The following is a 26,779-nucleotide window of genomic DNA, read 5'->3' as shown; positions in this document are numbered from 1 at the left end:
TCGCCGTTCCCTTAACCCCCAGCTCTTCGTGAAAAGTGAAAAATCCCCTCAATTCACAAAGGGAAGAGTGCTTTGTTACATTTGAGCAAACTTGGGAGTCGAGCGCAGACGTCTCCCGGAGCGTGTGAAAAGTAAATGTTGCCTCATCAGCCCTGATGCGGCGTAATCTGGTCTGAGCCCTTGATAGAACATAGAATTCCGCCTGTCACGACAGCGACGACGCTGGCTCAGGGGGCACTCTTCCGTCTCAGTGCCCCCTGCTCCCGCTCCACCTTTTTATTATTGTCGTCGACGTTGTCGTCAGTGTTGTTTTTGGCATAGCTCCGCGCCCAAACACACATAATGAAACGAGTCGTAAAGCAGACGGAAGAGCACGGGTGAGTGGGTTGAGCGCGGAGCTGGGTGCTAAAAAAGGGGCCGTGCATGGCAGATGAATGGCCTTTATTAAAACACAGACAGGGTCACCGTCCCTTGCTCCCACTGTCCTCGGTAATAGGACGAGGCCTCCCGATGTGAATCCGCTGACTTTCATAATCCACTCGCTCATTTTATTAGCTTTGGCGGGGAGTTGATATTTTACAGTGGACGGTCAGCGATCGTTACCGTTGTTGCCGCGGTTCAATTACACTTACAATCAGCAGCAATGCATGGGGGATCTAGCCCATTTAACCTGGAATCTTCTACTCCTCACCATGACCATCTGCAGCACGTGTGCCTAATGAGATGTCAGGGGTTTGAGTTATAACAGAATGGATCTCTGGTTGAAGTTGAGGGTCTACATGGACCATAAAGTACATAACAGTAGTTACCACTGAATTAGGTGTAACACCACACACCGCCGCAGACAGGTATGGATTGATTTTGTGAAATGGCTTTTTAATGACTCCCTTCTCATCTTCTGTGAAGCCTTTGATTGCCACAACAGCGCTATGTTTCTGTCTGGGTATACTAACGATACTCATATGCTCTATCTACCCAGTTAACAGCAAGGCGATAGATTCTGGTTGAAAGCCATTCAAAGAAAAGCAGGGAAAGAAAGTTCAAATGAATTGTGAGGGAAAAGACAGACGGATTGTAAAAGAGAGCGCGACAAGAGAGGGAGGGAAAGAGTGCAGGGAGCTGAAGCGCAGCGATTTCAAAAGAGCCTTGGGAAGTAGATTAGGCAGAGGTTGCCGTGAGGACAGGTCTGAGTATATTAAACAGCGGCACCCGGCCACGTGAAGGTGAAGCCGAGGTCGCCACGAGTAATAGTTCCAGGCCTCCTCTGCGGGCACGGGTTAATTTACTCTTTTTCCCCTTTCTTTCTCCCCTCCTTCCTTTCTCAGTAGCTTGGTTTTGGACATAAATAGCCTGGTTCCTGCTTTAGTTTTTCTTTTCTTATATTTCTCGTTTGGTTCAGCAGTGTCCCTTCTCGAAATGAAAAAGAAAAAACACCCTTGAAGTGTGAACTAAAATGTCTTATTTATTTTTAGACCTATTCACTACAACCATGCCTGAAGATTACACTGCATGTTAACGGGTTTTATTTTTGGTCCAAGAAGATAAGTGTACTTTGCTTGAGTTTGTACCCTGCACTGCCAGCAGGTTTTGTGCAGAGACCTGGGTGCAGGTTTGCCACAGCCAATATAAGCAGAGCTAATAGAGAGTGAGCATAGCATCCATCACCAGTGACAGGTTGGATATGGCCTTCGGTGCTAGTGGGCCTCCTTGTGGTCTGCCCACATCATTACAGACTTGGGAGTCCTCCCAGTCCCCCATCTCCCATATTAGCCACTGATCGTGACAGCAGGGCACCAGAAATTAGGTTAAAGTAAGACTACATGGCTGAGCATTCATCCTGTTCAGCAGTGGCCAGAGGCTTAGTTTCCTTTTGAGGGTGAGAGTGTGGGGGTTGGAGGGGGTGGGGGGGGGGGGTCATTTTGGAACAATGGGACAAGTGCAGCGTTTGTCATCAAGTACCTCCGAAGCTGACCTATTTGCTGTTGAAAAGGCACTAGCAGATTGGCAACAACAAAAAAACAAATGCAAAATTCTTGCATTCAGCATGAAATCTGATTAGCCAAACAAGCCACCGGGCACAGCCTGGTGGAAGTGCCATGGAGCAGCTGTGCTGTTGGAAGTGATTTGCTTAAGAGGCTAGGCACCAGATCCGCGTGAGAGGAAGGAGCTGAGGAGGCATTGGAGTCAGAGTGGGTGTGCTAGCAGGGCTTGACTGTAATAAGTGCTGGTGTTTGTTAATAATGGATGTAAACCTCGCTCCCTCGCAAGTGCATTTGTCACTTGCTGTGGCACGCTGCTTAATTGTCTTAAGGATATAAGTTAACATCAGGAGCTAACTGCATAGCCACTGTTTCTTATTGCACTTTAGCCGTGCGGCGGTTTGATCAATGTGAGCGCGACTAAGCAGAATGAATAGAGGGGGAGTGTGATCCGCACAACAAGCCGCCTCCACATCTGTGGATTACATTTCTCATTTCTCCTGTTTCGTCTCCTTTTCATTCCTCCTTGCCTCCTCTGTCCCCTCCAGCCCGCCGATCCTCTTGTTCTGCCGGCCGTTATTATCAGCTTTGACATTCATTCAGCTCGGGAGGGGGAAAAGGATTCTGGTATTTGGTTGATCTTCAGAAGTGCTTGACATGACATTTATCTTTCCATCAAATTAATGTACAGCGTCAGTCTTGCAGTGCTCCGCAGAGACTGTCTCAGGGGCCGCCAGCATAAGTGCATGAATGCTGATGGAAAATAACTCTCTAAGCCCCCTCTGCAATAATGGGAATCTCTCAAGCACCAAATCCTTTACTTCATCCTCGCCTGATTCTTGGGGCTGTGAAATTATTATACCTAAACATGCTAATTCACGATGGGGGCCTCCAGGCCCGTTTATCCAATCACGGCATCCCATCCGCCTGATTGGTATTCAGGTTAAGCCCAGGCTCTCCTGTCAGTGTAGTTACCATGACACAATCTCATCTTCTCCCTACGCGGCATCTGTAGTTAGTTGGTAATCTGTATTAATGGCGTGGCCCTCTCAATCTCAGTGTCCCCTGATGAGATCTACACAAAGTCACTGAAGCTCCTGGATGGGGCCTCCCTTCCCCCACACACACACACACACTACGGAGTGACTTTTCGCGGGGGCCTTGGAATAAAAATATTATTCCCGGGCCTGGCATGCACTGACGTGGCCAATGAAATGTCAGCGCCTCCGTTTCAGAGAGGGTGATTTCCTTGTTCTCCGCCGATGCTGGCAGCCCTGAGCTCCGCTCGCCTTATCAAATAAATTGGAGAGCGGCTTTTTTCCCGATTGCCTGCGCAGAAAGAGGTTTTGGCTCACCCGAGGGTCTTCCGCTCCTGGCTCCAGCTGATGGGAAAACTACTTAGAATAATTGTGTTCAGGGAGGGCGGATAGCGAGGGCCTTTGCTGTGACTCTCGCGTTGCTATCGCTCACGCTCTCTCTCATCGTGGTTCCACGTTCGGGGTCTTCTGCATCAGTGCAATCTGGAGCCGGAGCTGGATGAGGGGGGACACGTCACCTTACCAGCACTTAACCTCATAGACAGGAGTCTCTCCCTGCCTCCTCCTGCGCTGTTTTCCAGGCCTTGTTTGCATCCCATAATTGCCTTTTTTGCTGTAGGTCGGGAGTCATCTCCATGGCAATGGCTGGAGTCATTGTAGGCAGCAGTCGTAATGCCCTGCACTGTGGCTGCTCATTTGGAAAGCTGGGTATTGGTTTGCTTGGGAGCAGGGTCAGGGAAGGCCACATTTAGCCTCTTTGCCTGCATGGAATTAAACTGATTCCAAAGTTTGTGGGATTTCAATTGCTAGCAGGATATCCACAATGGCGCCATTGAAGTCCCAGCATGCCTTTTGATTTTATGTCGTTGTTTGTTTCTGTAGTTCTTCAAAGCAGTCTCTCTCTCTCTGCCAACTGCATATCACAGTCAAAATATCTTGTTGTCAAATTGAATTCCATCCATTGAGAAAGGGAAAAAAACATGCTGTTTTGTCATCATAACCAGTTTTGTTGTGATTTAAAGTCGATAATCTGTGCTGATAGATGCAAGAGCTTTGCACTGGGTGCCACATTGCCTCTCTGCTATCTCGTCTGCTAATTTATCAGATTTGGGTAAATCCTATCTGTCGGGCCGCTGCCTCCTGCTCTCTCCTGCTTTTGTCATTTTTTTCTTCTCTCCTTTTTTTAACTTCAGCTTATTTGTTCTGACAGTGTGTGTGCGCGTGTGCGTGCGTGTGTGTGGGCGTGCACTGCCAGACTTGTGTGTGGCACCCAGTAGTGGGATGAGCACTGCACACTGTCTTTGTGTGTGTTTGTGTGTTTCCCACGTAAAGTGAACATCTGTCCTCCAAGCGACTCTAGTGCCAATTATACCAAAGTCTACACACATTCCTAGCGAGTACAGCAGACTAGTAGGACATGGGTGCGTATCGATGACTCTCATATTCCTGAATAATGAGCAGGCGGCAGCAGCGCTACTCAGTCTGCTCCGACTCTGTGTCAAATGCACTCTGCTTAAATGGACCCTATCGGAAAGAGGCAGCAACATACATCACCTGATTCAGTGCCGTTGTTGTTGTTTTTATTACGATTCTTTCCTAGCGTGAGAAATTCTTCATTGGATCGCTGCTGTTCAAATAAATGGCAAATTGAAGACGAAGGCTAAGTGTGTGCTGCCATAGGAAAAGCTCTATGAGCCATACGCTAATGTTGCATAATGGTTTGCGATTTGCTCAGGCTCGCATGCAAACCCTTTTGTGTTTTACACATTAAAGATGGTTGAACATTAGAGTAACATGCTCAGTTTGGATGTCTTGGAAAACACACGACTTACACACACAGCATCAAGCACTATGGGGGGGAAAAGAAAACACATTGATGGCTAAATAATATATTGCTCTTTTTTGAATGGATGTGTTGTGACTTCAGAGCTGGAACAGTGAAGTTGTCTGCAAAGTGGCCCTCCGGAGAAACTAATGGAAGCTCAGCCTGCAGATGGGGTGGAAAAAGGCTTGGTTGGCCAGATTTAGCTGTGAAGGGGAGGGACTGTTTTTGCAGCAATGCAAAAGGGAGTGCGGCTAATGCCTCTGAGACGCGCAACTGCTGACATTTCGCTTCTTGCTTGTTTACTCTGTTATGTGTGTGTGTGTGTGTGTGTGTGTGTGTTTCTTTTGCTTATATTTGTGCTGCGAGGTCTACTGAGATTACAGACGTGAGGACCGTAGTTCTCTGTATCAGTGCTCCGCTTCCCGTCTGGTAACTATTTGTTGTTGGTTCTTTTCAGCACACCGGTGACTAGCTGAATGTTGATTTAAATCAGCAGTGTATAGTCTCAGAGGCTAGAACGAGCGAGAAGGGGTTGATGCAACAGATGTGTCGTGTCCATCCTACTGTACACGATCACCCGAGGTTTATACCACTCCATACACTCAGTGCCATCCGATTCAAAGGTGCAGCTTGAACTACCATCCTAAATAAATACCCAAGACAATGTATCAAAGACAAAATTGATATTATTTTAAGAATTTGAAGATGGATCATTGCCAGTGCTTTTTGTGGAGAAAGAGGCCTGTTCATTAAACTCACACCCTAATGTGCAAATGTTTGTCCTCATATGTTTGACAGCTCGTCTACGCCTCATCACTGATCAGATGCATAATTTAATTCTGGGTGATTCCTTTCACATGCAAATGTGTTAAATCATCTGGCAAGTCATTTGCATTGCCTCCACAATTTTAAATAGGTTGATTTATTTAATAATTAGTTTGTTGTTTCTTTTTTGTTGTTGTTGAAAATTCGGAAATATATTAGAATTTGACCAAAACAACTAAAGGGCATATTCACAGAGGTACTGAAATGGCATTCAGGGCACAAGCACAACGATGTGGGGCACAAGACCCAGTAGTCAAAACCTTTTGTGTTTGCTTCAGGCCAACACAGCTTTTTAGATGCAAAACATAACACGGGGACATCTGGTAGGGCAAGAATCCCCCTTCAAGGAATTCATGCCTTGAAGAGCACTGGAGGGGATTGTGGCCTCCCCATCCGATATTTAGCATTTCCAGCTTCAGAGCAAGGGTCACCATCATTCATAGTTACCCCTTCGATGCGCATTGCATGTATTATGAGACAAAATGGGAACCTTTTCTCCACTTGGAGGTGTGCAGTGGCTTGTGTTTGGTCATGGTCCAGTCCTCAAAGTGAAGCGGTAGTTTTATCAGGTAAGTGCATTCGGACCAGCAGTTCAAAGGCAGGGGAGTCAGGCTTCTTTAAACCCTGTTGGAAGTTAATGCAGCAGAAAGATTCCCTTCACACTGAATCTTTTGCCACCCCATTTAGGGGTTCAGTCAACCCTTCAGCACGGTGACTTGTGGTGCACAAAAGTATAGCGACAGTCTTGACTGAAACCCTCTAGACCTTTCTAAAGTCCTCCCTGCCTTCCACGTTATTCTAATATTTGAACAAAGCCCAGGGTTGGTATTAGTTTTATCACCTTTCAATGACAGAAGCCCATAACAGCAGGCGATTATCATTTAACACTAATGAGTGAATATTACCTGAAATATTTTCACAGGCCAGTCGACATCAGTCTGCTGATAATTTTCAGCGCTGACGTCTGTGCAGACGATGTTAACTAATTTGCCATCTGATGTCAGCTTCAGCAGCTGCAGTTTCATCTGCCGATATCTTCCTCGGCTTCCTCGTTGTGGTTCCTCCCTGTATCCTATGAAAGCCTTCCTGGCAGGTTCGGGCGCCTTCCGGCACTGCAGCTGTGTGGCAGTGGCACTTTGGTGCCATGGAATCTCAAAGCTGTTTACTTGCTCTGATACACAAGATAGTCATCAAAGTGCAAAGAAAGATGATGGTTCAGATCACTGGCATAGCCAGAGGCAAAACGTACAGAACGTTAAAAAAAGGTGGAAATGGCATTCTAATCACCTGCTGCAGTAAATGCCTTTCGGAGCCAACGGTCTACTGAGACACCAATAAACTGATGCAGACAGAAGGATTCTTGAATGGTGCAGAACAGACTGTTGCAATCAAAAGAGGCGTTGTGTTCCTTGAAAGTGACATGTTCACTAGTTTATAGCATAATCAAGCGCAGCGGTAAATTGAACTTGAATCTTGAAATGCAAACTAAGTCTGTGTCTGTGTGTGTACAGTATGTGTTTGTGTGTGTTTGTGTGGGCCCCTGCATTTGCATTGAAAATTCCATTACACATCTGGACCCCCGGTGTTCCCCTGTAATAACTGCAAGCTGAAGGACTGGATGTAGTGTGTGACTAAGTATTGCAGCTCTGTTGTCTGCCACTTAGGAACAATCCTTGAGAGAGCCTGACTCGACAGAGGGCATCTGTGACATGAATAAATTATTGTCGCATCTTTGTCTGTCTCCAACTCTGGTGTTATCGAGGGAAGAAGGAGTCAAGTTGACTGATTTTGTTTTTTCTCTGTACCTGTCACTGTCTTATTATAAAGTTCTAGTGATGTACTTTCTTGGCTTTGGCTTACGGAGAACTAAATGATTCTTCCTCTATATTTATCTATCCATCCATCCATCCATCCATCCTAAGTAGACCTTAGTTTTGGACAGACTGAATTTCTGTGTACATCTATACTTGCTCAGGCAGCTTTTGAGTGAGAATGAGTTAATGACTTGAAATAGTACCAAGTGAGCTCTGCACGCAACACTTTTGGGCCTCTTAAGGTGGCCAGAATGCCTAATTAATCTTCTGTTGGTAATGTTTTTTAGGGTGAAGGCAAAAAAGGGGGTGAACCTCCTGAGTACAGAGTCCAAGAGCCCTGTATGGAAGGTGGAGTGGGAGAGGCAGTCTGGAGCCAAGCACTCCATAGCAACAGTGACCGTCAGCAAAAACAGAGAAGTCCAGCCTGGGTAAGTCCAACTCGTTTATATCCTCCTGATACATGCGGCCTCTGGACATGTCACTGGTCTTCAGACCTCAGCCCAGTGGTCTTTGAATAAAAACCTTAAATAATTGAAATAGTTGGCCACCATAGACGTGTCATGGGAGAAAGTTAAGGGTATATACTAGCTTGCAGCAAAGTATATTCACTTGATATGCTAATCTTATTTTTGTGTGAAATGCAGATATACTGTGCACTTCTTGTGACCCCTTACAACATCACCATATCTCACATAGCATGACTGTGATTGAGGTAATGTGCAGTTTAACCGATTCAATTTAGAGGAAACAATACATTATTTAAGAACAAATAAAATGTTTTTGAATAGCACATCTACTAAAACAAAACCTTAATATTTTCAAACACTTTTGTAACATGAAAGATGTAGCACCCTGATCTCATACAGACACAACAGCCTTTGAAGTAGTCAGATGAAGTCTCAAAATTTTGATGAATCAGGGTAGCCTAGAAATCTAGACGCGCCCCTAGCGGAAGCAAATTACATTTGCTGCCAGGGCTAGTCTAGCAACTCTCCGTTGGCTTGTGAGCTCCAGAAATCAAAACTTAATCAGGCCAATGAAATCGTGTATAGAGTCGTTAGGTGGGCTTAACATAATGATTGATGGCAGAGTTGCAACTGTTTGAATTCCCTGCTACTTGAAAACAAATAAGATGGATGTTGCTGCTAGCAAACAGTGTCCTATTGCATGCAGAGGGAATTTGAAAGACAACTGATTATCCCGCCCCTCGGACTGAGCACTGCGAACGGTGAGTTTCCAGACCCTACATTTTAATGTGGGTCTGGCTCGTCAGGCTAGAATCAGGGCTGAATCAGGCTCCACAGTGACAATTGTGAAAGTATTTAAACAGCATTGCAATGAAGACTAAGCAAATTAGATCATGACTGTGTACCACCCATACAAGTGGTTCAGGCCAGTTTGCCAGCTTGAAAGACTTGGCACTTTCTTTTATTTAAACTCTGCAATTGTCATTTCCCATCATTTGCAGTAGTTTTCTCCATGGCTGTATTACAGGGAAAGATAACACACCCTGCCAAACTCCTCAGTACAGTTGAATTCGTTCCAGGGGCATGCCTGTCTACAATGGCTATGGCTTACAAAACATTTATTTATTTATTTTTGTGCAAAGTATCTGAAGATTTCCCCACTGTGCTCTTGGACTCAATTCACCCTGCAGAGAAGCTGGCTTGATTCATCAATTTTGTGAACACCTAACAACAGCACAGTTGAAATACAAGAGGAGAGGTACAAAGCGAAATTACCTTTAAAATAAAGCATAAAAACAAAATGCATCCAGTATTTTTATGGACAATGAGGGGAAAATAAAAAACTGTGGATAAATCCTGGTTTGCTTGTAAAGCATCTGAACATGTGAACAGTTATCACAGTACCAAAAAGTACTTAGATAGGGTATTATTTTGTTTAATCAGCATAAATGATAAGATCTCTGTCTTTCTCTCTCTTTTTCTCTCTCTCTCTAATTCAAATTCAAAGGGCGTTATATGCATGACTGTAAAGGTACTATATTGCCAAAGCAATCTGATGTGTATATAACATCACAAAACAAAAACTATCAAGGAAAAAAAATATTTACCTGGAGTTGTTTTAGAATGATAAAAGAAAATAGATTGAAATTCTCTCCCTCTCTCTCTCTCAATCTATTTAACAGACCTCCTTCTATTTAGTTCTCAGTAATTAAGTACCTACCGATGGAGTGGGAAAGTACCTACGGGTGGGAAAGTACCTACGGGTGGGAAAGTACCTACGGGTGGGGCACCCATCATATAATGGAAGACTCTTATTGAACAAAAGGATCAAGTCCTTCTGGATTGCACTCTTGTGATCTTCAAGAGGAATGGCCTCTGGATTTTCAGCAATTTAAAGTATTGAATACAACAACTTACAATAGCACTTGGTGCTTCTAAGCATGGTAACCCAACGAAAATGGGTATATTTTGAAGTATTTTTCACCATTTGTTGCAAGCATATCAAGGCATCAAGTATCTCTACAAAAATAGTGAGCTTATTATTTAAATATAATAGAGGCAAATGTCCAAAAGCTGTTTTGAGCCAGACTCATTCTGCTACAATCCCAGAAATCTTCATGAAGGAACGCTGAACCGCGATATACTTTATAAATATGGAATGGAGGATAATTTGACTGAGCCAATTTGCCTGCTGAAGGATTTCTACTATGAAGATGATGCTCAATCAAGCACTTAATCCTTCCATAATATGGAAAGAGCGCTAGTGTAGCGCGCCTCTGCTCTTTGCGCATCCCATCTAGCATAACTCTGAGGGGTGGTGATGGCTGTAGCTCTGTGTATGCGACTGTCTAGACAATGAATGCAGATCAAAGCGAAGCTGGCTGCAGTGAGAGCCTCCCCAAGGCACAAGCAACAAACTGCTCAGCAGACAGATGTGAGTGCAAACATGGCTATCAAAGTTGTCACATACTTCTCTTAACTTCTGAAGATGAAGGGCCCTCTCCAGTCCAGAAAAAAAAAACCTACCATAGCACAGCTTCTAAAATGTGGTGATGGCTAAACAATTTATTATGATTCATGGATGATTTCCGCCAAGGATGCCAGTAGACAACCTGTTTTTGTTTCTAATACAACAAGTAGGCTATTATCCTGTGTGAAACGTACTTGCCACACAAACTAGGACTATCACCCATGAAAATAATACTTGGGTTGTACTGAGAATCAGTTTTTTGCTAATTCATATTTGTCATCAGTTCCCAATCTCTCAAAATGTAGCACTTTACATCTAATGATGTCATGATATCTCTGTCAGTGAAATAATAGTTGAATACAGTAACACTATCCCCAAACGCTCAAAAGCTGTCCCTTTTGTTTGTTGAGCCTACTGTTGAGCCTTCTGGAGATGTAGTGGACCTAATTCAACAAAACACAGATGAAGGAAGGTGCCTGCTTGATAACCCTGGTAAAATGCTCACAATGGCTGCTCTGATGGAGATGTTTTTTTTGCACTCAAAGGTTGCTTTGTTGATGATTCCCTTCTCTGTTGCATGGGTTCTTTGGTTGGGTATTGAACCTACTGGCAGCGCCTGTAGCGCCTACGTCATGTTGTTTAGTGTTAAATAGCCTTGGCTGTTGATTGGCCATTGTTTGATATCCCCTACCTACAGTACAAGGAGTTTAACACGTGTAAAGCTGAAATTGTTACCATTTGGTATTGTGATCATACTAATGCGTAGGCCTCATCACAGCCTCATCACAAATTTGGGAGGTTAGGTGGAGCTTGCATCTGATATATGAGCAGTTGCAGGCAACGTTTTTGCACACTGGCTCTAATGCAGTACTTAATGACTAACTGTTGACAAAACTCTCCACGGCCTCTTCTGCATTGTGTGAGGCCATTGATTTTTGGCAATGACTCGCTAATTATAGCAACATTGTGCGACATCCTATAGAGAGACAACTGGAATTTTTAATTTACAAAATGGATTTGCTGTTAGTACATTTTGCTTTAAAACTTTTCAAACTACAGGAATGAATGACATGTCAATGGATTCAATGAAAAACCTCCTGTGTCCGAGACCTGCAGCGATTTATAAAAGACTCACTGTTGAAAGGAAATAGATTACTGTCACTATTTTGCAAAAGCCAACAAGATTGCATTTGTTATTAGCAATTTTTACAAAATTGATATGGATGCTTTTTAGCTATTTTATCTTGTCCTTCCTCCATATTGATTGTTTTGGAATTGTTTTAAAATTAGAGCTTCAGAGAATTCTTCCCGCACAGTTTGTTCTCATTGCACCTTTGTGGGGATGCAATGGAAGAAGGCTATTGACTGACATGATTTGTGCCCAAAGCAGACTCCGCTGTCTCTGTACTCTACCATTTATCTTCATTAACTATACATGCTGGTTTAGATTGGACTGAAACGGTCAACATCATTTTCTCTGCTGGCAGTGCAAGATGCACCGCAGCCCTCCAACTGGCAAGCGTAAGAAATGAATCACAGATAATCCTCAAAATAATGAAAGCTTTTAATTAAGGACATTACAATCACGCTTCAGCTGAGCGTGATAGATAGCTGATTCATTTCCAATTCATTTTGAAGTGTACCACTCAGCAGGCACCCCCGCTCCCCTGACGGCCACTCGTGAGGAGGGTCCGACTGTGATCTGCCGGCGCCTCCATGGAGTGGACAGACGCTGAAAAGGCGTTGCATAATTTTTACAAGGATCACACCTGTTGAAACCCTCCACGGGACCCCATCTTTTTATTTTTTTAAGCAAAAAGATGAAAGAGAGAGACCGCAGAACAGAAAAAATTATCCTGCCGATCTCGTGCATGCATGAGAAAGCCTCCAGCGCAGTGTCTCCTATCCACCAACATCTCGGTCATTTGGCGCATCAAAGACCCTGTCAATATTCTATAGGGACTATAGGGATGTTTTGTATTGTTTGTCCCAATTCCACATAAAAGAATAACACTGTGGGCCGCTGCGTTTTCTGCACAGTTGTCATCTATCATTTGCAGAGCTACCTGTGTGGTGTGTGTCACAGTAAAGGCCATGATGGTATTCCTTGAATGAGCATGAAAGAAACAGACAGCACTCATTTAGCCTGTCATATTACATTAGGCTGCGCTAGGAGAAGTCCTTGGACGGATGTCTGGAAAGAGTACTCTCTTGCCTCACCTTTGTGTGCGTGCGTCTGTCTTGTCTGTGTGAAATCCATTATTGATTTCGAAAGAAACAACAGGGACCGCTTTAGTTTTTTCATCAGTCGTTTCGTTCCAGAATGCTCATATTGAAGTACAGTTCTATTTGTAGTCAAACTTCATAGATGAGATAGCTTGACATTTCCAGCTCCTTCCACTTTCTAATGTTACATTCCATAGACAGAAATTATTGAGCACTTGTGCCATGTTTTCGTTAAACGTTAAAGCACTGCTGTTATTTGGAGCAGTCTCGATAATGCTGCCTTTAACTTTGTTATCCTCATGGTGCACACAGGTACAACTTAAGCAAACTTACCAGCCATGTCCGTGTTTGATTGCCTGTGAAATTCAAGCAAACAGTCGGATGCTACCATAAATAATCCATTCCAAAACAACAGATGGGGCCCAGGTCGCTCCCTAATTGTTTCATTTGCTGATTGTTTCAATATATAATGCCTAATACATGACAGAACAGATGTTTGTACTGATGGCCAGCACATTACGGCATTTAATGATCAAACGCTCGCCTGACCCTAATTAGAGGCTTCTGAATGAATGTAATGTAGAATTTGGCCTCACCATATTTTTTTGTTAAACAGCCATGTAATGGATCATATTGTCACACGCTCTTTCCCTACGCACCCCAACCCCCTCTCCGAAACAATTTTGTCCTCCAGGGAGATAATGGGCAACATCGAAATCATGCAGCTGGACTTCGAGATGGAGAACTTCACGAGCCAGTCTGTGACCAGGAGGATCAACTGGAACATCGACTATCAGGGCCAGAACCCGCCGCCCGACTCTGAAAAGGTGGTGACCGAACTCACAGTCGTTCAGAGGGACATCCAAGCCATAATCCCTCTTTCTATGGTAAGTAGACACCAAAGGTATCGCAAACATAGGCGAAGGCTTGCAAACACTTGCAAACAGTCTGAGGAAGTAGTTCTTTGCGAGCATCCAGTGGAGCTGGACATTGGCTTGACGAAGGCAACAATGCAGTTACCGTTACAATGGAATGTTAACACCAAATCGCTCAAATGTAACTGTTCAGAGAAAACATGTTCGCCGCAAACATTCGCCAATGTGAATTTCAACGCACCTCTGGTTACGGTTATAACAATTAATGTATGAAGGAAAAGACAAGACGCAATCACGACAGACTAAAAGAATGAAACTAGAACATGAAATCGAAAGCTCCCCACTTCTGAGCTACGTGTCGAATCTGGTCACCCTTTTAGATGTGGCTCAGTGCGGAGCGCTCTTTAAAGACACACCACTTCAGCGGCCCTTTGTCCCACCAGCTAATTGTGGCGCTCTTGCTTATCTGGTGAGAGGGGCCGTAAAAAGCGTGGCCGCGTAATGAGAGACATTTATCAGCTAATAGGTCTGCGGTGGCGAGCCCTGAAAGGTCAGGGAGGCTGCCGCGCGGTGCGGGCCATCTGCCGTGCGCCAGAGGAACAGCTCCTTTGAGTGGGAAGCGGCGTTACAGGGCCATTAGAATTCAACTGGTTGGTGGGAATGGACAGAACTGTTGCTCTGCTCCGCTCTCTACAGCTTGGAGCCCACACCGTCCTACACACACACACACACACACACACACACACACACACTCATTCCATTTTCATGTATATTTAACTGCCCCAGCATGGTTAGTACAAGGCTATCTATCCCAGGTGTTGGAGAGGACGTGCGGCATCGCGACAGTGTATCGGTGGTGCTTAATGAGAGGATGCGCAGTGACCTCGCTCTGTGTTCGTGAAAGCTGCCTGTGTGTGTGTGTGTGTGTGTGTGTGTGTGTGTGTGTGTGTGTGTGTGCATGTGTGTGTGTCACGCCCATGTACGCAAGACAAGACGAGACAGGAGATCAGAGAGGCGACGACTCGATAAGGGCGCACGGGGGACACTTGCATCCGAAAGATATTCAAATCCCACCCGGAGTAGAAGCTCTGAAGCTGCGAGAGCTGTGCTGTTTTTATTATGTCTGTTTGCAGTGGAAGTAGACTCCTGAGCTCAAACACAGCTGCTAACCTCACACTTCCCCGTATTTACAGGTATTGGATTGCTGTAAGAGACCCACACATTATCCCAGGTACATTTGTAGTGGAAATACTGTGGTTGGGAGGTTGTTCAGCGGAGTTTTGATTTAATTTCTTCCCTTTCCCAGTAAAAGGATAAGTGCAAAGCAAACCAAGGTTTAGAAGCACAATGAAGATGGACCAAGTCATTACTTTCCAAAGCCTCAAATGGGTTGCTTTCTAATTGACTTGGTGTGCTGAGATGGGTTTGTCACTTAAACAAACACACACACAAACTTACATAAACAATTCCCACACATACACATCCCTGCAGCACCCATTGTTGCATAACCCTGAACCCAAGTTTCTTAATTTGTGTACGCTACACACACACACACACACACACACACACACACACACACACACACACACACACACACACACACACACACACACACACACACACACACAGAGAGAGAGACAGGCTCAGTCTCCCAGCACAGAACAGCTTTGGTAAGCAGATTGTCCTGCAGCCGTGGGTGGATAGCAGAGGCTGGAGTGGCACCTCGGGAGCAGCGGCGTCTCCCGTGTGTGTGTGTGTGTGTGTGTGTGTGCTGCAGCGTCTTGCGGGAGGCCAGTGCTAAATCAGCCCGGGTTATCATTTCACTCCGTCAGCCCCAGCCCAGCTCCCCTGGCAGCCCCAGTATGGGCACAATTAGCGGCCGCCTTCCCCAGCCATCTCCCAGGCTACTTATTAATGAGGGGGGGGGCTTGTGTGTCATTAGGTCTCAGTGCACACGTTTGGGTTTTTGCATTTTTGTTTGCCTGAATCCATGTTTTGTGTATGCATCTGTGGGTGTGTGGTGTGTGTCTGCGTAGGTGTTGTGTGGGTGTGAGTTTTGTGTGTGTGTATGTGTCTGTGTGTGACTGAGTGCGTGTGTGTGTGTGAGACTGAGTGCATCTGTCTGTCTGTCTGTCTGTCTGTCTGTCTGTCTGTGTGTGTGTGTGTGTGTGTGTGTGTGTGTGTTAGTGTGAGTGTGTGTTAGTGTGAGTGAGTGCAGAGTTGGGGGTTGGTACAGGGAAGGGCGGTCAGGGCAGCTTCACTTCTCCCTCCCCCCTCAGCAGCAGCAGCAGCAGCAGCATGATGAATAAAACATGGTGTGTGCCTCGCTAGCGGCCGGTGGCACGCCTCCACTGGCAGGAGCATCCTCCCCTGTCTGGCCAAACACAGAGCTCAATCAACGTCAGCGCCGCTCAACGGGCTCCTTTCATGTCGCGCATATCCCACACAACCTAAATGCATCTCCCACAAACCCCTCTGCACAGCAGTCTCAACTGCAACAACAACAACAACAACAACAACAACAACAACAAAAACAGCGGCAGCAGCAACACTAGACCTATGAGAAGGTCTAGTTTTTAAGAAAAGGCTTTAATAAAAGGCTTGGAGTCAGGAGTGGAGGATGCATGCCGTCTCTCAACAGCTATCAACTTGTAAATCAGGCTTGGATGCGGACGGATGGGTGTCCACTGGCACAGCGGTGCCGGCTTGATAAATGCATCCTCTCTGGGCGCCTTAATGTGGGTGGTATAAAATTGTTAACCTTGTCCAAACTTGATCTAGCGTGTTTAATGGTGCCAGTGCCCGTGTTGATAGCCCCATGCCCCTCTAATACATGGGGAGTCCGGCCTCATTATTAATCCACGCAGAGCAGGTAGCCACTTAACGGCGCAGTAAATTTCCGCTGCTTATTTACGTGCCGCGCGCTAGATGGAAGCAGGATGTTATTTGACGTCTCTGTGGAATTCATTCACTCAACTCCCTTAAAGACCTGCTAGGCCAAAGCGCTTTGCTTGTGTTTTTGTTTAGTTTTTCTCACAACGCTTTTGTGCTATGTTTGTGTCATCCCTTACTTCTGGGGAGTGGCTTTGCTAGAGTCGGTTTATGATAATGTTCTACAGGTTTGCATCACATTACTTCACACATTATGTCAACACGTGTCAAAGTGGAAACAAAATTAAGAAAAAGGAAGTGTCCCCCGCTCGTTTCTCATGGCAAGTCATTATATGCCTTTTATGTGTGTTTGTGAAATGAAAGGCAGGAAGACGAAGTGAATGAATTCACTATTTTCCCGTAGCTGTAGCCCCAAGATAAAAAAAGACGAGCGGCCACAGAGTTTCCTCCAGTGTGCAGTTTTGATTGAAACATGGGGGAAATCTGCATAATGTTTGCTTTTTCCCCCCACAGGGCCCACGAGGGAAATAAATTACAGTCAAAAGAGTTCTGTCTGTCTGTGCCGCATGCTCTCTGCCAGACTAACGAATTAATTCAGACTGCAAACGAGAAAAGGACCCTGTGCGCCTGTTTAATTGGGAAGGATATAATTATTTGTATTTTTAACCTTGTTCGCCAAGTGGTCAGTTAAGTAGTGAAGAGTAGTCGTGTTATCAGTTGCTAGGTTACCAAGTTTGAAAAGGTTGTCAGTTTATTAACTTTCCCTCTGCATGCAATTATCCGAGCATTTTGTGCATAATTTTCCAGGAATGGCAGGAGAACTTTTGAAAGACAGCACAAATTGACAGCAAATTCTGTCTTTATAATAGGTATCAGTTCAATGAGGTAAAACTAGTCATTTGTCACATTTTCAGTTTCATGGTATTTATACTAGTTTAGTTCTGTAGCCATATTTAGAGTGGCCGATAAAGAGCCCTGGCAGCCTAAGATATGCAGTCATAATCCTCTACTTAGCACACCTGATAAGGTTGCTGTCACATTGCATTTTGGCATGTACTGAATTTCTATGCCAACTACTGGACTGTGTGTGTGTGTTAGTGAGTTTAACGAGTCTCCTGTTTTTTTCTCTCTAGGACACCGAGATCATCAACACTGCTGTTCTGACTGGGCGAACTGTGGCCATTCCCGTGAAGGTGGTTTCCGTAGAAATGAGCGGGATTGTCATGGATGTGTCCTCTGCTGTCCAGTGCAAGTCCTCTAATGAAGACATTGTCAAGGTATGGCACGGACAGGCCCTGAGGCACCGGTCAGCCTTCACTCACCTCCCTCGCTAAATGAATGGGATGTTGCTGCATTTAAATAGCCATCAAGTGGGCATCAAAACTTCATTAAGGAGCCGCATACGTGCTCTTGACTCCGTGGCCTGTGATCTCCAGAGTGGAGTCAGTGTGGGGGTGTTTTGTCCTCTCTAAATGGCGCACATAAATCAGAAACCCACACCACGCTTTCATACTTTCCAAGATGTTGACATTTCTGACTAGGGATTATGGCCCCAGTCAGTCCAGAGACGACTGCTTTTCCTCTAGCATTAAATGTAAAAGGTGTGAGCTGAGAAAATGTTTGTGTTTAGATAGGAATTAATGTGTTAGCTCTTTTAGTCTCTCATGTGTTCATTTTGCAAAGTGAGCATTAGAGTGTCCTGGGATCCACTGTTTGGATGTGGCCCTCAGGGAAAGCTGGACTTAAAATACGGCGTCCCCATCTCACAGATAAAATAATCATCCTAGTGTAGCCTCTAAGCCCTTATTTGTCTGTTGAATAATCCTTTTCAGCCAGTTCTTTTCCCTCAAGTGGATATGGTTTGCAGTACCTAGAAAGAGATTTCCCTCCTCTCTTTAGTTTTTTGTTGAGTTTTATAAAGTGTGAAGATTGCAGTGTAACCATACAACTATTGCCAATTGCACATTATTGCTTTATGTTGGAACATTCCTAATAATCTCTGTATGGTAATTTAGTTTGCTCCAATATTATAGCTTGGAATTGGTTCAAGGTTCTGCTTTGTGCAAACCTTGAATGAATACAAAATAATTTTGGCAATGAGTACCCCTAATTGGATTTTGACATAAACTGCATTTTTTTTTTTTAAAGGACATACAGGCACACCCATATGAGGGGAAAGAAGACATTTTCTTTTAATCCTCTTAAGATTTAGAATTATTATTGACTCTTGTTACGCTGTGTGTAGGTAGCTATCTGGCCTGTGTTATCGAGTGGGTTTGCTTGACTAGCCTGGTCATTGAGCTCTGAAGGCTAATGCAAGAGAAGCCCTTTAAGCCGAGATGTACATAAGTCCTGGCAGTCTAATAAAACACTCTCTGCTCTATGAGAAAGATTCACATAACAGACAGAACAGGCTCAGGCCCAGTGCATTTTCCCTGGAAGCATTATTCTGCCTGTAGCCATGCATATTATATTAGTAAATGCATGAATTCATGGTGTTATACTACTTTACGTTTATTTGGCCGTGCAAATTGATATGGTAATTGGTTGAGACTGTATGGCCCATATGTGTTCATTTCATAAGCTGGCCTCTATGATGTATATCTTTGGTATTGTTTCCCTGTTTTATGACTAGTGCATGTCAAATTAATAGCCTTGTTCCCATGTGAATGTAAAAGACTGCCGGTTTATGAGGGCAATATTTCTTAAGACATGTGTAAGGACAGTGCTGGTCACAGCGAGAGTCTGGATTGATGGTGTGTGTTTGTGTGTGTGATAGAGTGTGTGTGTCTGTGAGTGCGTGCATGTATGTGCGCATGTGTGAGTGTGTACTGTATGTGAACGTACGTGTGTGTGTGTGTGTGACTGTGTGTGTGGAGGGGGGCAGTGGGTGACTACCCTGTGGGGCTTTGACACTGAGCACTGCTTCTTGAGTGCCAGTCCTCCAGCTGATCCCTCCTCCCAAGACGGCGTTAGTCACGCTGGCCGTACGAGGACGGGCACGAGTCCGCAGTGCAGCTCCACATTTCCCCAGCCTCGCTCTCCTCTGCTGCTCGCTCCAAACACTTTATCCTGCTCAGTCATTACTCACCCACATGACACGTCTACCTCTCAACCCTGAACATAAGGAGTCAGGTGCTAGTCAGCGTCTGAGTTTATCTGCGCCGACAGGTGAAAGGGACGTGTATATGATGTGTGTAGAAAACAGATAACGGAGTGTTCCTCTCCCGTTTCCCTTTAGCTGTGCTTCATGGTGTTGATGTGCAAACAAGGCCTCTGTGAATGGGAAAAGAGCAATGCCTCATTGCATTGCTTTCATACTTTATGTGTACTGCATTGAGAGGACTGCAGACGCCCACTTTCCTCAGTGCGTGCTGAGCCGTCTCGCCACTGCACAGACCGTGCCATGTAAGTGCAGTGCCTGTCTCACCAATGGCTGGTTGCAAGAAGAGAGGGCAGGGCAGGGGAGGGGAGGGGGGGGCTTAGCTGAACGACTCTCCTCCGCCTTCTCCCTCCTGCCTTGCACTCTGGGCATAAGTAGGGCAGGGGCACTCGGGGCACGCTAGTCCTCGTGCCACTTTGCCCTGACCCCACCCCCCAGCGTTCGGCTGGCACCATGGAAGGTGCCACAACAGATTAGGGCTCCCATGCCAAGCTGATGTTGGCCCCGGCGCATGATAGCACTATCGGCCCGCGTGCCCTCCAGGACCACGCCAGGCCTGTAGTCCATAACCGCTTTTGACTCACAATTAGGCAGCCGAGTTTATCAAGCGGCCACAGGAGCCTCTAGGTTTTAGCCCAACTGAAGAGCAGTTTGAGTTTCAGGTGGTTTGTCTATATGTCAATATGCATAATATATTTGATCTTGGCACTAATGACATGCATGAGCAGGGTAGTGAGAAGTTGAGATACCTGGATAATGGTGTTGTTCAAATAGGCCTTTCTGGTTAAAAATATATATATATATTTTGCCCTTATTTGAAAGGGCACCAAGCTGTGACATAAAGACAGTGCTGCAAATGATGGAACATCAAATGGGGGAGTCTGGAGGGAGCTGTTATTTGTTTGCATGCACTCATACGATGCTAGGAAACCTTTGTGGAACCAGTGAAATGGGGAATTATCATTAGCCTGTTTGTTGCTGTGGCTTTGACAACAGTGCACACCATGAAGATATTTAAGCAATTAAAGGTAACACTTTATAATAACTACACACATGTTTACTATGAGCAAACCATTTTTAACTGTGTGTAAACATGATTTACAAATGAGAATTAATGTAGGAATAATGCTTTGCAAATGAAGAATACAGCAAATAGTTTACAGATGTTTAATAACAGTGTGTAATAGAAGAAAACAGAAACTCTTGCATAGTTGTAGGGGGTTCTATCTGGGCCAAGGTACTGTAGTGGATAAGGAGCAGGTCTAGTATGCAGTAGCCTGAAAAGTTGGGGGTTCGATTCCCGGCTTTCACTGTTATGTCAATGGCCTTCAATTTAATTGACATGTGTACGTCGCTTGTCTGCTAAATAAATGAATGTGAATGTAATCTTTACAACTCATTTTGGTTTATAAAATATGTATCCTCGCCCTAACTAATCATTAGTGCATGTGTATGTAACAACTGTTAAAATGGAAATATTACTTAATCAACAAAATATTAGTGCAACATTTATTAAGTATTAACAATAATTCATAAACATATTTTAGATATAGGCGTATTTACTATGAACAAACCATTTATAACTGTGTGTACAAATACTTTATTTATAAGAATTAACATAGGAACAATGCTTTACAAATGATGAACAAAGCATTTTGTAATAGTTTGCAACTGGTTTATAATAAGAAAATGATTTCATTTTAAGTGGTTGATTCATTACTTATTAAGTATAAATCATGTACTTGCAAACATATTTTTTTGGATAGGCTTATTTACTATGAACAAACAATTTATAATTGTGTGAACAAATGCTTTACTGATGATAAATTATGTATGAACAAGAAATTACTAATGATGAAGAAACCTTTAACTAATAAGTAACAAAGGCTTAATAAATGATGAGTTGTGTGTAGTTATTATAAAGTGTTACCCCAATGAAATTGTGGTTGTGTTGAATTAATAAAAGCTCAGCAAAGTTAAATCCTGTCCGTAACAATTAGTTTGCATTCTGAAATTTTCACTAGCGGTAATGTTTTTATAGAGAACGTGTAGGCCAATAGATCATTTGTTTAATTTGATTTTGCTTATTCAATCTCCACTCCAAAATATAGTGCCAACTGCAGTGTTGAACATCAAACGTTGCCAAGCAACAAATTGTGTCAACCTGCAGCCAAGAGGACTAAGGCTATTAGTGTACATTATTTACATTTGAATTTTTGCCTCTTCCTTACATGCGCCCCCTAACTTTTGCATTCCTCATTTGCTTGAATCTTTCACTTGATAACTTTCAAAGGTAAATCACTGCCTGCAATTCTGCTGTCTCACTTTGAATGGATGGATTGTTGACATCCTACAATTCAATGTTTTAAGTATATCAAATGCAGAGTGATTACTGTTGAGTGGGGTTGGGCCAGAATATCCCCACTTATGGAGTGCCATTTGACCAATCAGAAATCAATCAATCGTTCGATCGGACCTAAATGTTGAATAGAACATTCACTTTTTTAAACAGTATCTGTAATAATGCTAAATAATGAAAAGGGTCTTTAGAAATCTGAAAAAAAATATTTTGCAAGGTCCCATGAATTTAATAGTTGTTTAATAATTAAAATAGCTTTACATGATGCCCTTCTTTGTGCCATAAGAAAACATGGCATGCATCTATTAAATTAGGGCCAATTGTTGATAAATATGCCTTTGTCAGGCAATTTGACCTTGTTGTTATCTTACTGAGTACAACGTAGTAAATTCAAGCTGGGAAGAAACAGCGAAAGAAATGTGATTCCTACTACCTGCTGGCGTGTGCAGCCTTGGCTGTGTGTGTGGGCACGCTGTGTGCTTTTGAGCCACATGTTGAGAGACAGTGAGGAAAGACCTCCAGATCAATCCTCCCTATTGATAATATGGGGAACCGCGTGGGGAGTCTGGGAAGGCACAGTATTTTATTACACTGATACCCCACACTATGATGAATCCCCAGCCCTGAAAAGACGGCAGATCTCGACCTCCATTTGCAGCAGATTAGCTTCTCTGATTACAGTGTCAGCTGCCCAGGACCCTCCGATAAATCATAGATGGTATCCTAAAGCAAAGCTAGCTAGCTATTACAGTAAATTATTTATTGATAAGCGGTGCCGCATTTATGAGAATCTGGTTGCTGTCTTTTGAGATGGGGGGTGAATACTCATCTCACTACCACACGTTTTCTTACTCCGTAATTTATCTCCAACAAGTGCGTATTGTAGAGTATATGAGAACTGTGAATATTGAAATACAAATACACCATTTGTATGATTCCGTGTGTGTGTGAGAGAGAGAGAGAGAATGTGTGTCCGAATGTGTGTGCATGCTTAGGTATTTGACTGAATACAGTATTAATCTTTTTTCATTAATTTCCTCTGTGATATCCATATTGCTGCATAGCAATCCACTGCAGCTTTTCCTAACAGGTGGCCCTTCAGCATCATATGTGTCTCATGTCACATGTAAAAGCCATGATATTTATCTTAACCGTGAAGATAAATGTACACATTTTCAAACCGTGGTGTGTTGCAGGTCTCGGACAGCTGTGACTATGTGTATGTGAGCGGAAAGGAGACGCGTGGCTCCATGAACGCCAGGGTGATGTTCACCTACGAGCATCTGAGCGGCCCGCTGGAGCTGACCGTGTGGGTGCCCAAGCTGCCCCTCAATGTGGAGCTCTCCGACAGTCGACTGAGCTTCATCAAGGGCTGGAGAGTCCCCATCCTACCAGACAGAAGGTACGCAGCCTTAATTCAATCACTCTGTGTGTGTGTGTGTGTGTGTGTGTGTGTGTTGTGTGTGTGTGTGTGTGTGTGTACTCTCTCTTAATTCTCTCTAATTCTCTCTAGTTTTATTGGATTGAAGTGTAAATCCTTGCAGTCGAGTGTTAGCCTGACTAGTTGTGATGAAATCAAATTCCTGTGCATTGAGCAATCTCCTGAATCTCCATATTTGCAGGTATACTGTGTAATGAGATTAGCAATGGTTTGGCTGGAATACCAGATTGTTCTTATGCACATGTGTTGGGTTTTCGGGTTTTATTCAAATGTCTTGTTATAATTGAATGGCTTTAAATGGACAATTAAGATTGAAATTAAATCTCGTTTTGCTGACTAATCCCATTCAGGCAGGAGGTAAATCCATACAAAGCGATCCAGATCCTTAACACGGTTCCCTGCTCGAGCTAGCGAGGGATATACACCACCGCACACACCCAAACTTGTGTACATTCACAAAGCGTAGGAGGTTCCGGCACTTTAATTATTAAAACTGTCATTACAGAGTCTCTTAGAAGAGCCAAAACTTAAACATGGTGTGTTTTCACCTTGCTCGTTGAACGGCTGACAGTCATCTGCAGGGGCCTTTAATTATGCAGATGTCTAGTTAATTTTAGCTTCCTCTCATTCGGATAATTTGCGCAAACTGTTCCTGGTCTGGGTCGACATATGCTGAACATATTTCAGGGTAAAAACTGGAAATCCAACAGATGAATTGTGTCTCTGGCTCTTTCATCCAGTGTGGTTGCTTAAGAAGAAGTGAAAATAAGCACCCTTGCAAAGCGAGGCAACTGGGCATTGGAGCACATTTGTGGAGGATCTTAATGAGAAGAGACAAACTTCTGCTCAAGATTCCTCCCATGTCTAGATGCAGTCTCTCAGTGGCTGACTCCCGGTGACCCAACGGAGAAGATCACAGCAGGAGAGTGCTGGAGAGGGCTTCTCTCCTCCTCCCCAAAGAAAAAGAGACGACTCGTCTGTTAGCTTCACTGCCTCCCTAACTGACGACCCTCGCCTCCCCAAGGCCGCTGTTTACCCCGCAATCGGGCCGACGAAGCACAAATAAGCTCTCTCTCTCCTGCGCTTCCCCTCGGAGCGACCTGTCCAGCACACAGCACATGTTCCTGCTGATGCTTACGCTTTCAGGCGGCCTACACGGGACTGCTCTACATTCTCCGCAGCTTTTTGAAATCAATGCGATGGATATGCTTTGTCAGTCCCTGACACACAACCTGCACTTGTACCTCTCAAGGTGTCTGAGGAGACGTCAAAGCTGAGATTAATTAGCTCGGTGGGCACAGCTGGGGAGGGAGGGTTTACCTTGTTACGAGGTCCCGCTGCGTTGGAGAAAGGCCTCTTTAAAAATACACACTGCCTCTTGGCTAGCTACAAGCTCCTACATCGCATTAGAATGCAAAGGCTCGTGGTTAGCAGGCATCCTCTTTCAGCAGCATTGCACTATGGAGATATACAGTCTGACAATGTAAACACAGCTGTTATGGATTTATATGCCCAATCCACAGTTCCACAATCCAACGTTCTTATGTAAACAGAATGCACGGAAGATGAAAACCGGAGGGAAGTCGGGTTTCTCAAATAAGGTGGATCGCATAGTTCAAAACCCATCCACCATTTTGTTTTTGTCCCCCAGATCTGCCCGTGACAGTGAGGATGACGACGACGATGACCGCAAGGTGAGCCGCGGCTGTGCCCTGCAGTACCAGCGTGCCCAGGTCAAGGTGCTGACGCAGTTCCACACCACCTCCACGGAGGGCACCAACCAGGTCATCACCATGCTGGGCCCGGACTGGCAGGTGGACGTCACCGACCTGGTGCAGGACTCGCTCAAGGTGGTGGACGCGCGGGTGGCCGAGCTGGTGGACCGCACGGTGCTGGTGGGCCTGGAGCTTGGCTCCTCCTCGCTGAAGGTCAGTCCGCCCGTCAGCCCAGTTCGTCACAGCAGCACAGCACCCTACAGCGCTTATGTTAATGTTTATGTTTACAAAGCACTTTAAAATCATTTGTTTACAGATTCCATCAAAACAAGAGCCGTTTAAAAGATGAATACAGTACATTTTAGCTTTGCCTGCCTGGAATGCCTGTACATTTTTAAGCAGAATCCTAAAGGGTTACTGTTGGTGCTTACTGAAATTGAAGGACACAAACGCAATTTAGCCCTCAACATCCCGAACATTTGGCCACTTAAATAAGCAACTGTTACATAAAAGCACATACATCAGACCTTCCCTTCAGATTGGTGGTTCAGGTGTTGTAATGGCCATTGCAGAGCGTCCCAGACTATGATAGATGATCCCTCACAGCAGCTTCAATCTTGCTCATCTGCCTCGGCATCTGCTGTGAATGCCGGGTCACTCTAATGGGGTTATAATGTTGTTGCCGCCATGCAAGATGAGGGATTTATAACTGGCAATAGGGAGATGCTGGAAAGTTCTGAACCTGATTTGAAGAATGCAACTTTCTCCCCTTGAAATACAAGAATGGTTTTGGGTTGTTTTGTCCTTCTGCTCCTATCTCGAAAATGAGTTTTTAGCAGGCTGTGGAAGAGTTCGATCTTGAGAAAGAAGAAAATGGGGTGTCTTTCCTTTGACTTTGCAATGAAACATTCTTTCATTCATGAAACTAAACGAGTTACACAAAAGACAAGTAATGGCATAGTCCAGACAATCAATTAGGCTTGGTAATTGGGAAAGGCCAATCTTGCCATCTCCATTCTCAGCAGTCACTGGTTGGAGACTAAAATTTTGTTGTACTGAATGTTCTCATCGACATGCATGAGAATGATTACTAGTGAGCCTAGTGTCTTTAAATCATTAGGAATTCTAGAAGAGTGCAGATAGTTTTGCATAGTCCCCATTCCCACTTGGAAACGGGCTGCAAAGGAAGTGAAGTCCCCAAAACTATAGCATGTCTTTTTACACAAAATACATCAAGTCAGATATATGTTTATATGTAGAGCCCTCAGTTTAATTTCTCTCTCTTACACTTACACACACACACATACACTCACTCACTCACTCACTCACTCACTCTCTCTCTCTCTCTCTCTCTCTCTCTCTCTCTCTCTCTCTCTCTCTTGATTAGGCTTTTCATTTTTATAAACCTTGCTTTGGCAAGCTTCTATCAGGGAAAATTATTGCAATAGACCATACAAAAACGGAAAAACAGAAGTCCAGCAGTGATCACTCCTAGTGATCAGCCTGTGGTCATAATTACCTTTGTACCCTTCTTACAAATGGATGGCAGAAATTAACAAATTACTCCAATAACTTTCGGAAAAAAGGCTTTTTTGCAGGAAGGTCACGTAGCCTTCCAAGTTCGAGTAGGGCAAACGTTTCAGCTGTAAATTAGTCGTTTCTCTCTATTTAAAGAGACAATGTGTGGAGAT

At 44.3% G+C, this 26,779-nt stretch overlaps 1 protein-coding gene across 2 annotated transcripts in view; it reads left to right on the top strand.

Moving 5' to 3' along the window:
* tmem132e (transmembrane protein 132E) overlaps nt 1-26,779 on the top strand; it is a 162,399-nt gene that overhangs the window by 128,138 nt on the left and 7,482 nt on the right. For both annotated transcript variants that reach the window (XM_048237405.1, XM_048237404.1), the window contains exons 3-7: nt 7,768-7,908; nt 13,338-13,530; nt 17,544-17,687; nt 23,129-23,334; nt 25,025-25,301. In XM_048237405.1, coding sequence (XP_048093362.1) covers nt 7,768-7,908; nt 13,338-13,530; nt 17,544-17,687; nt 23,129-23,334; nt 25,025-25,301 — 961 coding nt within the window. The remainder of the gene's footprint in view (nt 1-7,767; nt 7,909-13,337; nt 13,531-17,543; nt 17,688-23,128; nt 23,335-25,024; nt 25,302-26,779) is intronic.

This window comes from Alosa alosa, chromosome 2, assembly GCF_017589495.1.
Source record: "Alosa alosa isolate M-15738 ecotype Scorff River chromosome 2, AALO_Geno_1.1, whole genome shotgun sequence".
Lineage (NCBI taxonomy): Eukaryota > Metazoa > Chordata > Actinopteri > Clupeiformes > Clupeidae > Alosa > Alosa alosa.
This window is presented reverse-complemented; position numbering and strand designations above follow the sequence as displayed.